A 13808-nucleotide genomic window follows, 5' to 3' on the forward strand; every position below is an offset into this window, starting at 1 on the left:
AAACTATGGACCCCAGTACTCCAGGCCCATTTGTCACTATAATAATTTGAATTTGTTCTACAATTATTCATTGTTAATTGGGGTAATCCTCCTCCCACTGTATCAGTAATCGTCACTCCTTATGCAGAAATACCAGAACCTTCACTTCGCAGGCATGGATACGGTTAAGGAACGGGGAAGAGGTCTTTAAAAAATGTGGTAAGGTTAGCATCCCTAGCTAGACTAATTTTAAGAGAAACAGATAGTGTCAATGGTGAGAGTTGCAGTTGCAGTAGTAGGATTTTAGGAAATCAGAACTAAGGCCCTATTGCTCCGTGTACACTGTCTGTAAATTGCGTGTGTTTTATGGTCGATTTTCTGTTTGCTGGACGAAAAACAAGAGTTTCCGGGAGAAATCAGTGAGACGTTGAGTTAGTTTCTACAGTAAATGAAATATTTACTAAATAAATATATTTCCTTAATATATTCACGTAATTCTAATTATGGACTAATGATACTTTTCATATGAAATATTATTTAATACATTTTTTTAGAGCTGGTTTTCTGAAGCCATGGCTCCATTATAATTCAGAACAGACACTGTTTTCTAAGTGGCGCTCTATCATTTCCAAATAACAGCATCGCGTTCACGTATGAAGTAAATCTATCGATAAAACGTTATCGTTGTGTTACTACTTAACTTTTGGTTTAGTGTTAAATATTGTGGTATTTTTTTTAACGGTTTTCTCTTTCATAACGTGTTTTTTTCCGATATTTTGTGTAGTGTTTTATATGCTGATGCAGAGAAATCAGTTTTTGAGATTTGTTTGTATATGCAGTATTGAGGCACTGAATGAAAATGTGCTATGCACAAAACATTGTGCTGGTATTCGGAAGATACTAAAATGAATGAAATATTACAGCGTCATCGTAAATAGGCTTAGACATGTTTATTGTTTACTAAGCAAACAAGGTATCATGTATCTTGGATTATTTTTATGATGTATGCCAAAGAAGTATGATACAATTCTTCGTAATTCTCTTTTGAAATTCGATAGAAGAAGGTAAACTGATAATTACTGTGTAATTCAATTATTGTGTAGTGCATGTGTTGTTAGCCTTTTGGATGTAGAAATGTCATAATTTTTTAATTATTGAAAATATTTTGTTATTGGAATTTAAGATTCTGTGTTGCTAATATATTCTTTGCACATTGTATTAATTTGCACTTGTCTGGTAATTCATTCTAAGATACATTCTTTCCAATATTAGCAGCTAAGATTAAGTGAATAATAGATATTATCGTGATTTTTAGTTTGCACTTCGTAGAATAATATTTCATTCTTAATTTATAAGAATAATCATAAGGGCTTTTAATAATAATAGTTCTGGTCTCTGTTTTTTTTAATTTTGTTATGTCACTTGAATGTATTTTTTGGATGCAATTCTGTTCCTCTTCGACAGTGGTTTCGCCACTTAGAACTCGTTTGGTGATGTGTGGGTTCGACTGGAGAAATTTGTAGTCTTCTTCACTTCAAGGTTGCCGATCTCAGGGGAAGGAATTGTTTTTTTTTTTTTTTTTTTTTTAGCACGCACAACATGGAAATCGGCCCCCTGAATACACTTGTACAGACGATACACGATGGCGCAATATGGTATAAGTCGCTGATGCAGTCTAAACCCAACAACAGAACAGCAGTTCTATTTAGTCTGCAGGAAGTGACCGAACTGTCATAACACCAGGGGTGTTGCTGCGCGGGGAGGGAAAGAATTTGTCGTTTTGTTCCTGCTGGAAGGTTCAGCATATTATATAAACTTGCTTATTTTTTTTTATTGTAATAATATTTGGAGGATTATTAGTAGTGGAAAATAACATTTCTTAAAAAAAATGTGAAATTCCTGTTGATTTGCTGGGTGCATTTTCTTACATTTAGTCTGTAGGACAATGGTGGAGGTCTCACTAAAAACTTGCACATGGGATAATGTAATTATTATTTGCAATAAATGCTCTGTGTGATTTGTTTCTACAACACATGCATTCATTTGTACATCATACAAGTGAGGCTCTTACATGCTCAAGAATGTGCAGCATATTTATAATGGATTAATGGCATCCTGAACATGCTGCCCAAGTTTCCAATGAATGTTTACTTTAGTGCTATACTATATGCCTTTTACATTACCCTATAAATAAAAATTAATAAGAATGAGATCTGGTGATCACCAGCTTGGCTATTTTACTGGAGCATTGTGTCATGATCTGTCTAATGCCCTGGGTGATTGTTGTTCAGGAAGAATTATGCTGACCAGATGAATTGTGAGTTTATCTTCATGTCATCGGCATGTATCAAGGTACATCTTCCAGAAGCATATTAAAAATGTGGGTGAGAAAGTCCAAATACAAATTGCTAATTAGATCCATCCAGTCACATGTGGACCAATAATCATGTCCTCTACATCTGCTCCAGGCATTGATGGAAAATAGAATTCATGGTATGGAGTTGTCCTTGCCAACCTATATTTGTTTTGGCAAGTATTTCCTGTAAAGAAGCCCTCATCTATCCACAGGATCTTGGTAAGGAATGTAGGATCTTCTGTGCACCTTTGTAATAGCCATGTATAGTAGAACCTTTATGGTGGATAGTTCACAGGCAGCAATATGTTGACCCTTTGTATATGATAGAGATGCATCCCTTCTTCTCATAATGTCCTCCATGCAAAAGATTATGGTGTTTTCCTTTGTGCTGCCCTTGTTCATTTACTTGGATCATGGTTAACGGTTTTGTTATTTTTACCAATTCCAAATTTTGTACTTGGGGGCCAACATCCCTATGCTGCATTTGACCAGTTCCATGTAGTCTGCAGTGAACTGGAGCTACTGAAAGATTGTATGTCAGTCAGATTGATTACAATTTGGGTATTTTTGTGCAGTGCATGTGCTATTTCTCATGCAATTTGCCCAGTACCAGATGTATATTAGTTAGCTCAGCAAATGCATATTCTGTAATTTTAGATTGGAAACTGTTATGTATTTGGATGAAATGGTGTTATAACGTGGCACGAACTGTGCTGACAATCTAAATTTTTTTTTTTTATTATTTTTTCTTTTTAAAACCAGTGAATTATGGCAATATCCAGTATAGTGCATTTCCCCCCCCCCCCCTTTTTTTTTTTTCTTGATTTGTATAACTCTTTAAATGCTTCCTCTCATGCATTTCATTGGAAATAATTTTGCAGTAGAATAATTTTATAATCACATGATGTGAGTTTTTGCCGAGACCTGCACCATTATGTTACAGACTAAAAGCAATAACATGAAATCTTAAGGCAGTTTTTGTTAAGAACTATGCTTTTTTTGGAACAACCAAAAAAAAAACACCCTTAACCTCTTTAGTAGTATTTATGCAAATTTACATTTTCCAACGTTATTTCATGTTTTAAAATCTTCCAGAATGTGCTGCTGTCTTATTTGAGTTTCTGCTTAATAGCAGACTGTTTTAATAGATGGCAGTTTGAAAATATCTTTGATAATCAAAGGTGATTTTGCCTATTACCCATTGTTATCTGATTTTGGTATAAAAAAACCCAGAAATTATTTGTAATTTAGATTTATAAATTGAATTAAATGGATATAGAGAACATTACTGTAATAAAAAAATAATAACTGAGTTTTTTTGGGGGGGGGGCAATCAGGACAAAATAAGGAAAAAAAGAAGAATTAGTTAAAAGTATTTAGGTACAGAGTTCTCGTTTTTACAAACTTCAAATTTCATGAAGAAACTTGCTTCACAGAGACCATTGCTATTGAAAATTGTCAGGAACTCACTGTGGAATTTATAGCATGCAATTCAGAATCATTCTGTCTAATGATAATGACAGTTAATACATGCATCATTATTCATTCCCCAACAGTAAGTACAGCATAGGCTCATTGAGGCTGAATAAAAATCAGTATGGCCATTGAAAGAGCAGCTGTTAAATGCGGCATTAAAAAAAAAATTTTTATTTTTGGCTAAGAACCTTAAGCACTGGACTTGAGAATAAGTGGGAAAAAGTCTTCTGTTTAGTGATGAGACTCATTTCTAGTTATAAGAACAAAGATTTCAATATGTACAATGAAACAGCAATGAAGTCAACATTAACTATATATATATACAGTAAAATCTCGTTAATACAAACTTGTTTTATACAAAGTACTCGTTTATATGAAGCACATACCATTCCCTTGCGAAAGGATAGGCTTTTCTATGTAAATATATTAGTTTATTACAAAATTCGGTTAATATATATTACAAAGTTCTTTTTCACCCTGTGAGAAATAAATATTGTAATTTTGTACATTTAATATATAAATCTTGGCAGAGTTGTCCGATTATTGCCCCTATTATTACCACCCCCAACCCGGCTCCCTACTTCCCTATGGATGGCACTGACTTGTTAGAAATTAATTTTGTGTAAACAAAAGCAGTTTATGGTAACTATAACATCAAGTGCACTCTGAAAAACATCTTTCTGTAGGATGAGTTGTTAAATTAATGTAATGCTTATGTAATGTACAATCATTTCTGATGGCATTAATCTGTCCTGTCCAGAATATATTAGTTGTTTAAATTATCTAAAATTATCTAAATTATTTGGATATTAGTGTTAATTCTGCTTTATATATATATAATACAAATTAAATCCAATTGAATCAGAGAATAAACAGCAAAATTGAGTACAGAAATAAATGTAAAATAAAAAGAAAATAGTAGAGCAAACATCAGTGGCATCCAACATACAATAACCACATGTTGTGTGTATTTAACTATAAAATGTAAGGTAAAAATATAATGAAATGTATGCCAGAAGAGTGGATGACCAGTGAAGAGAAAATTATTTTAACAAATAAATTAGCAATAAACACAAGAATAATGAGGAATAGCACACTACTGTTGGAAAAACAATCCTAATTAATTTAGAAAAAAGTTCAAATTAAAAGAAATTTAGCGGCACCCATACAGCAAAGCACCAGTTTCCGAATTACGTGAAATATCACGATATGCAATCGTAAGCTACCAACATTACAAACAGACAAGCAGAAAAAACTGAAAATAATATCGAATTGGACAGAAAAGGCTGACAATTATGCCCAATCTCGTCAGAGAACCATGAGGCCATAATAGTCAGGGAAACACTGCATTTCGAACGCTAAACAAGTAACCCCAGGGGCTCACATCTGGTGAGTATGGACTTGGCACACCCAGGGTCCTGAGCTGGATATCACCATTCTTCTGTTTCTTGATGATTCCCTTCTACACTCTCTCTCTCTCTCAGGGTAACTCAGGGATTTTTTTTTTTTTGCTGGTGCAGCATAAGCCTCAGACTTTCTTTCACTATATGGCTAGTAATAATAAAATTAAATGTCACAACAGAATGATGCCCACATCAAGCTGCTGAAGCAATTAGCTTGATGTGGGCATTATTCTGTTGTGGCATTTATTTGTTTAGCGTTTGAAATGCAGTGTTTCCCTGACTATTATGGCCTCGTGGTTCTCCAATGAGATGGGGCATAATTGTCAGTCTTTTCTGTCCAATTTGATATTATTTTCAGTTTTTTCTGGTTAGCTCTTTGTAATGTTGGTAGATTACGATTGCATATCGTGATATTTCACGTAATTTGGAAACTGGTGCTTTGCTGTATGGGTGCTGCTAAATTTCTTTTAATTTGAACCTTTTTTCTAAATTAATTAGGATTTTGTTTCTCCAACAGTACGCTATTCCTCATTATTCTTGTGTTTATTGCTATTTTATTTGTTAAAATCATTTTCTCTTCACTGGTCATCCACTCTTCTGGCATACATTTCATTATATTTTTACCCTACATTTTATAGTTATATATGATATTGATAAAAATAACCAGGTTACTGAATGACAAAGTAAGCAAGCAAAGTATTAAAACAAAATTATTAAACTGGGTCATGGATCCTTGGTACTACTAGTTACAGTAGAGAAACCCCGGCAACCATAATGAAATATAGACAAATGTTTATATTCAGTGAATAGGGAAGGGATGTTGACCTATCAATTGTAATTACCATAGAAAAATTGAGAAGGCCCGTAAGGTTGAAGGAGATAACCTGAAATATATTGATAAAAATATTAACGATGTTACCTAAAGTAGTGGGCCTAGGGCTTTAACTACTTCTTCAAAGGGTCGGCAGCCAAAACTGTAAGCAGGGTCTCTGTTTCTGTTATGATGTATATATGCAAAATGTATAAATCATAGCCAACCCGACAGAGACCAAAAAGAAAGGAATAAAAATTTAAACTTAAAAAAAAAAAAAATAAAATAAAAATAATGCCAATAAAATTTTATTAAAGCAAAAAGAAGAATAAAAATTTTTGAAATCAAAAAGACCAATACATTACAAAAATTAAAAAAGTAACTGTAGATTACAGGATGAAGCCAACTTACTGTTAGCTATTTCACCAATTCCGGTCCAAACACACAGTAAGTTGGCTTTGTCCTGTAATCTACAGTTACTTTTTTAATTTTTGTAATGTGTTGGTCTTTTTGATTTCAAAAATTTTATTCTTCTTTTTGTTTTAATAAAGTTTTATTGGCATTTTTTTTTTTTTTTTAAGTTTAAATTTTATTCCTTTCTTTTTGGTCTCTGTCGGGTCTGCTATGATTTATATATTTCGCCCGTATACATCATAACAGAAACAGAGTCCCAGCTTATTGTGGTGGCTCCTACAGTTTTGGCTGCCGACCCTTTGAAGAAGTAGTTAAAACCCTAGGACCCACTACTTTAGGTAACATTGCTATCATCGTTATTATTTTTATGTTAATCAATTTATTTCAGGTTATCTCCTTCACCTTACAGGCCTTCTCAATTTTTCTATAGTAATTACAATTGATAGGTCAGCATCCCTTCCCTATACACTGAATATATATATATATATATATATATATATATATAGACAAATGAGAGAGAGAGAGAGAGAGAGAGAGACACACACACAAATGTATTTGATAAGTAGTAATTATTGAGTAGGGTTGCTTACCCGTCAAGTGTAATTACAATAGAATGAATTAAGAATGCCTGCAAAGTAAAAGCAGATTACCTGAAAATAAATAATAAAATTAAGATTAACATAAAAATAACTGAAAGTAATAAAATAATACTTAATGCTGTAGATCCTAAGATTTTAACTATGTCTTCAGGGGGTCGGCAGCCAAAACCAAAGGAACCACAGCAGTAAGCAATGTTTCTGTTATGATGTATATGTACAAAACGTATATATCATAGCTGACCCAACAGAGACCAAAAAGGAAGGAATAACAAGAATATAATTCAAAAATAAATAAATAAAAGTAAAATGCAGAACTATGATAAAATAAAATAAAACTGATAAATTCTGTCAAATAAAAAATGAGTGAAAGTTTGAAAGAAGGCAAAATGCCCAGTTTGAAATTTAAACAAAGTAAACTTAAGATGAAAGAATTAAATCAGGTTTTGACAACTTACAGTAGGATCAGACCGGAGTTGCAAAATTAGTAGAGTGTAGGCTGCATGGGTGACCAAAGAAATAAGCCGATAGTTCTCTGTATCGGTTGAAGTAAACCTTGCCCATGTGATGGAGAAGTAAGCAATTAAACAAATGAGGCAGATGTGTCAGCAAAGGGAGAATAAATGACTATCAAAGTAGTGTTGAAAAGACACCCAACTTTGCTTAAGACGAAATTTGTTTAATTGCTTACTTCCCGTTCATACGGGTACTGTTCACTTTGACCAATTCACACCTTCCCCCCCACCCCCACCCCCCACACTTGGGGTTACTTCAACTCACAGCGAAGTAAGATACTCTGTGCTACAACCAATATAAATATACAGAGAACTATTGGCTCATTTCTTTGGTCTCCCATACAGCCCTACATTTGCTACACTCTGCTAATTTCACAGACTCTCTGGTCTAATCCTACAGAAAAGTTGTCAAAATCTGACTTTATTCTGTCATCTTAAGTTTACTTTGTTTAAATTTCAAACTGGGCATTTTGCCTTCTTTCGCTCATTTTTTCTTTGACAGAATTTATCGGGTTTATTTTATTTTAGCATAATTCTGCATTTTATTTTTGAATTATATTCTTGTTATGCCCTCCTTTTTGGTCTCGTCGGGTCGGCTATGATGGCTGTGGTTCCTTCGGTTTTGGCTGTCGATCCCCCGAAGACAGTTAAAATCTTAGGACCTGCAGCATTAAGTATTATTTTATTACTTTCAGTTATTTTTATGTTAATCTTAATTTTATTATTTATTTTCAGGTAATCTGCTTTTAATTTACAGGCATTCTTAATTTATTCCATTTGTAATTACACTTGACAGGTCAGCAACCCTTATCAAATATATATGTCTGTATTTCATTATGGTTGCTAGGTATTTCTGCTGTAACTAGTAGTGACCCGGATCCATATTAATAAGTTAATTTTTTAGACGTTCAGTTTCATCGCTGCATCCTATTATTCTCTCTCTCTCTCTCTCTCTCTCTCTCTCTCTCTCTCTCTCTCTCTCTCACACACAGTAAAACATCCAGTGGAGAAAAGTTTTTGGGATATTTTTCATTTATTGCCTTTTTTATAATTTTTTATTTATTAATGTAGTAGTAATAGTGGCATGTGATGCATGAAAGCAAGTGTATGAGCTTAAGCAGCATCAGCCAAAAAAAAAAAAAAAAAAAAATTTACAAAACAATTCCTTCTAAATGTTTGTCCAGTTTCTCCTTAAATTTATTTAACCTATCAACTTCCACGTCAGATTGAAGTTTGTTCCAGCAATTAACAACCTGCTGGATAAAGGCAAATTTTCGCACATCAATTCTACATCTGTCTTTCCTCAGTTTGAATTTATGCCCCCTTAGGTTCGTAATCTGAACAAGTGGAAGAATCCCATCAGAATTCAGTGTGCTCAACCCATTCAAGGCCTTATATACCTCAATCAGATCACCTCACAGGTGTCTAGTTTCCAGTTGCTGCAATTTGCAGAACTTAAGCCTCTCTTGGTAAGAGGATCCCTTCATTCCCCTCACTAATCTTGTTGCCCTTCATTGAACACGCTCAAGCAAATCTACATCCTTCCAAAAATGAGGCCTCCAGACCTGTATGCACTACTGGCCTGCCCATTTCCTTATACAGAGGGACAATCACCTCCTTTACCATTCTAGCAAAATTCCTATATATCATTGACAAAACCCATGACCTGCCCTGGCAGCCTATCTACATTGCTCAGAAAACTTCATATCTGACTGCACAATTACTCCCAGGTCTTTTTCATTTTCTACCACCTTAAATGTAGTACCACACAGTTGGTACATTTCTCTGGGGTTACTTCTACCCATATGCAGTACTTTGCATTTGTCAAGATTAAACTTCAGTTGCCACTTCTGAGCCCATCTGCCCAAATTTTCTAGATCCTGTTGCAGTAGCACACTACCATTATTGCCATTAACAACCCTGCCAACCTTTGTATCATCTGCAAATTTCGACACTAAACCTGATATACCTTCATCAATATCATTGATAAATATACAAAACAACAGTGGACCCAACACCGACCCTGTGGGACTCCACTAATAACATTGGTGGAGCCCCACACTAATGTTATCAGTGGAGTTTAACAGAAGTTAAACTAACAGGTCTATAATTACTTGTGTTGCCCTTTGATCCTCCTTTGCTGTTCTAGTCTGGGGCATGATATTTTAAATTAATAAGATCAATAAATTTAATTAATTAATTGTCAATACTACAATATCTAATAGAATCCTAAATGCAGTGATGTGTATTATGCTATATATTTTTACGTTACAGCTACCTAGTTACCACAATTAAAAATTTGAATTCCCTACCACTCTATACAAAAACAATGGCTGCAAGATTCAAATGAAACAACGGTCTTATGTATATTAAGTAGTAATCTACAAAAGCTCTTATCTAAATTAAAAATAACTAGCGTAACTTGAATGTTACGCTGGTAATAAACAACATTGTTTATTACAGTCTGTTATAAATATGTTGTTATAAATATATTACAAATCTGTTATAAATATATTACAGTTATAAATATGTTGATATTTTATGAAGGAAAATGATTAGTGAACTGGAAATGCTCAATATAGACAGCACTGGCATGTATTAGGAAGACCTTGCACTGTTTCATACTTTCAAATTAGTAAAGAAATTTCATGGAGGAAAACAAGATTGTTAACAGGAGAGACCGCTTCTACAGGGATGGGATAAACTTAAATAGAAAGGGTGCAAGAATATTTGCTGATGCTATCGAGGCAGTGTTAGACAGGTTGAAAAACTGCTAGCTTGGGGGGATAGAAGGACTAATAGATTAACAGTAACCACTGGCAGAGGTGAAAGTGATTCTTGCACCTTCTATTGGAATGAGCAGCGTCCTGGTAAACAAGATGCAGGGTATTTCAGAGACTTCTGGGAGTCATTGTGGTACAAGTAAACACATGGGTTGTGTTAGGGTAGCTAAGAATAGGAACAGGTGCATGTATACATGCACCTGGGATTTTATGCTAGGAGTTTGGTAAATAAATTTGATGAATTTGAGGTAATGCTCAAAATATCAAAGGCAGATATTGTTGGGATATCAATGACGTCGTGTCACACAGATATAAGGAATGCAGAACTCTAATTTGGGGAGTACAATGTGTACAGGAAGGGAGGAGGGGGTTATGCTATTAGTTAATAAACACAAAATCAAAGGAAGTGAAGCCAGTCAACATTGCTGGACAGTGCAGTGTTGAGTAAGTTTGGTGTGACATAAGCATTGGGATATCAAAATTGAGAGTAGGAGTGTGTTATAGGCCTAATGAGTCTGATTAGTATAATGAGAAACCGTACAGGGAAATAGTTGGTCAGTAAATCAGAGAGTCTTATAATGGGGGATTTTAATTTCCCAAATATTGACTGGAATTTGTGGGTTGGTCACTCACACACTAGCAAGGCTTTTGTGGATATATTGGATGATTGTTTTCTATATCAGCATGTTCGGGAGGCAACTAAAGGAAGTAATACTCTTGATCTGATTATCAGTAGTGATTCGTCATGCATTAAGAATCTGCAGATGAAGGAACCACTAGGTGACAGTGATCACAGTGTGCTGAAGTGGGATTTACTCAGAGGTAACTCCATCAGGGGTAAAGGGAAGGGTTTTTGCTTTCACAAAGGCGACTACGATGGTCTGAGACCGTATTTAAATTCTATACGGTGGGACCAACTGATGGTGTTACCAACAGCAAATTCAAAATGGGAAGCAGTCAAAGAATTTATCTTGGAAGCTACTAGGCTTTTCATACCAACTAAGAAATATTGTTCAAGGTTTAGGCCTAAATGGATGTTAGATGAACTAATGAGAGACATGGCAGAGAAGAAAAATGCATGGGATACATATAAATTAATGGGTGACATGGAAGCGTATGATAGATATAAGCTGGTCTGTAACCAAGTCATAAAGGAGATTAAGCAGGCAAAGGCAGATTATGAGAAATCTTTGGCAAAGGATGCAAAGAAAAACAGAAAAGAGTTCTTTACCTATGTAAACACTAGAAGGAAAGGGATGGATCAGATTGGTCCACTGGATATTGATGGTTCAACTGTTGATGATCCTGCTCAGGTGGCTAACAAATTAAATGAGTATTTTGCATCTACATTCACACATGAGGAGTTATTCAGGAAGGGGAATGCCAGAGGTTAATTAAACTAAGGTGAATTAAATTAAATTAAGGGTGGATGGGATCTATCCAGTTATATTAAAGGAGGCAGCAAAGGAAGTAAGCAAACCCTTAGCCATAATTATGAGAGCTTCTTGGGACTCAGGGAATGTACCCATGGATTGGAGATGTGCAAATGTGATCCCAATTCACAAAGGGCGATCAAAGGGTGACACAAGTAATTATAGACCTGTTAGTTTAACTTCTGTTCCAGGAAAATTAATGGAGGCACTGGTTAAAGAAGCACTGCAGGATCACCTAGACATGACTTCAGTTATAGCTCAGACACAGCATGATTTTGTTAAGGGAAAGTCTTGCCTGACCAATTTAATTGGATACTATGGTGTGGTTACAAAGGAACTGGATGCAGGGAATAACTTTGATATATATTTGGATATTAGAAAGGCCTTTGATACTGTTGCACATGGAAGACTGCTGCACAAATTAGAGCAGTGTGACATTGGAGGCAAATTGCTGCTATGGATAAAGGGGTGGTTGAGGGGGAGAAGACAGAGTGGTAATCAATGGACACTGCTCATCGTGGACTAATGTTATCAGTGGAGTCCCTCAGGGTTCAGTGTTGGTTCGACTATTGTTTTCTGTATTTATAAATGACATTGATGATGGTATATCAAGCTTAATGTCCAAGTTTACAGACGATACGAAAGTTGGCAGGGTTGTCAAGCAAGACACTACTGACACTATGCTGCCGAAACAGGATCTGGAAAGGTTGAGCAGATGGGCTGAGAGGTGGCAAATGAAGTTTAACATTGACAAATGTAAAGTACTATATATGGGAAACAGCAACCCCAGAGCAATGTATCAACTCTGTGGTACTACACTGACAGTGGTAGAGAATGAAAAGGACCTGGTGTAATTGTGCAGCTTGATATGAAGTTTTCAGAGCAGTGCAGACGGTCTGCAAGAGTAGCTCATGGTGTCTTGTCAGTGATATACAGGAATTTTTCTAGCAGGGATAAGAAGGTGATTATACCCTTGTATAAGGCAATGGTCAGGCCACACCTTGAGTACTCTATACAGGTCTGGTGGCCTCATTTTAAGAAGGATGTAGAGCTGTTAGAACGAGTACAGAGAAGGACAAGAAGATTAGTTAATGAAACAAAGGGTTGCTCTTATGAAGAAAGACTTAAGTTTTGCAAATTACAGTGTCTGGAGACTAGACACCTGCAAGGTGATCTGATTGAAGTGTATAATGCCTTGAATGGTTTGAGCATGCTCAGTGCTGATGGGATTCTTTCTCTTGCCCAGAATAATCACCTGAGAGGGCATTAATTCAAATTGAGGAAAGACAGTTGTAGGATAGATGTCTGGAAGTTTGCCTTTAGCCAGCAGGCAGTTGATTGGTGGAACAGACTTCCATCTTTTGTTTTGGAAGTTGATAGGCTAAATAAATTTAAGGCTGAGCTGGACAGATATTTGGAACGAACGGAGGGGTTAAATGGGAGTTTTTTTTATTTTTTTTTATTGATCGATGTTGCTTAAGCTTGCTTCCTTGCATCATGTGCCTCTACTAATGCTAAAGATTGTCTTGATTGGCCTGGAAGCTGTTGATATAAACCCACAGGTACATTTGAGGACAATTTTCATGGCAAGGCTATGAAAACTTGTATAATGAATGAAAAGATTGTTCGAGGAAAGAATGCTGTATTGCATTATTTTTTTTCTATCTAACTGCCTGGGGACATTTTTTTTTCTCCATTGACAGAGCTTGGATTTGCACTCTCTTTAGAAATGTCAAGGGTTATCCAGAAGTGACCTAAAGTTACTAATATTTTTATTTTAATAGAATTACCCAAGGCATGTCTTGTGGTTCAGAATTATTGTACAGATTACAGTACTTTTTCTGTACTTTTTTTTATACACCAACACAATTTTAGGAAATCTCCTATTGATTGTTTTGTCATATTTTGCACAAGAACCTTCTTTCTGAGAAAATTCATTATTTATTAAGAATCTATAATTTTGCTTGACAAGACAGTACACAACAGTAAGTGACTTCAGAAACACTTCCTCTGTGCCATTAATCAGTTGTGACTGCCTAGAA

General features: G+C 35.2%; 1 protein-coding gene across 1 annotated transcript in view; it reads left to right on the forward strand.

Moving 5' to 3' along the window:
• Window positions 1-748: 748 nt before the first annotated feature.
• Window positions 749-13808, forward strand: part of Atg9 (autophagy-related protein 9) — a 201805-nt gene continuing 188745 nt past the window's right edge. Inside the window, exon 1 of the mRNA XM_090384098.1 lies at window positions 749-1043. Coding sequence (XP_090240224.1) covers window positions 985-1043 — 59 coding nt within the window. The 5' untranslated portion in view covers window positions 749-984. The remainder of the gene's footprint in view (window positions 1044-13808) is intronic.

The sequence above is a fragment of the Mastigoproctus giganteus genome, chromosome 10 (assembly GCF_048544385.1).
Source record: "Mastigoproctus giganteus isolate SK-2022 chromosome 10, ASM4854438v1, whole genome shotgun sequence".
Lineage (NCBI taxonomy): Eukaryota > Metazoa > Arthropoda > Arachnida > Uropygi > Thelyphonidae > Mastigoproctus > Mastigoproctus giganteus.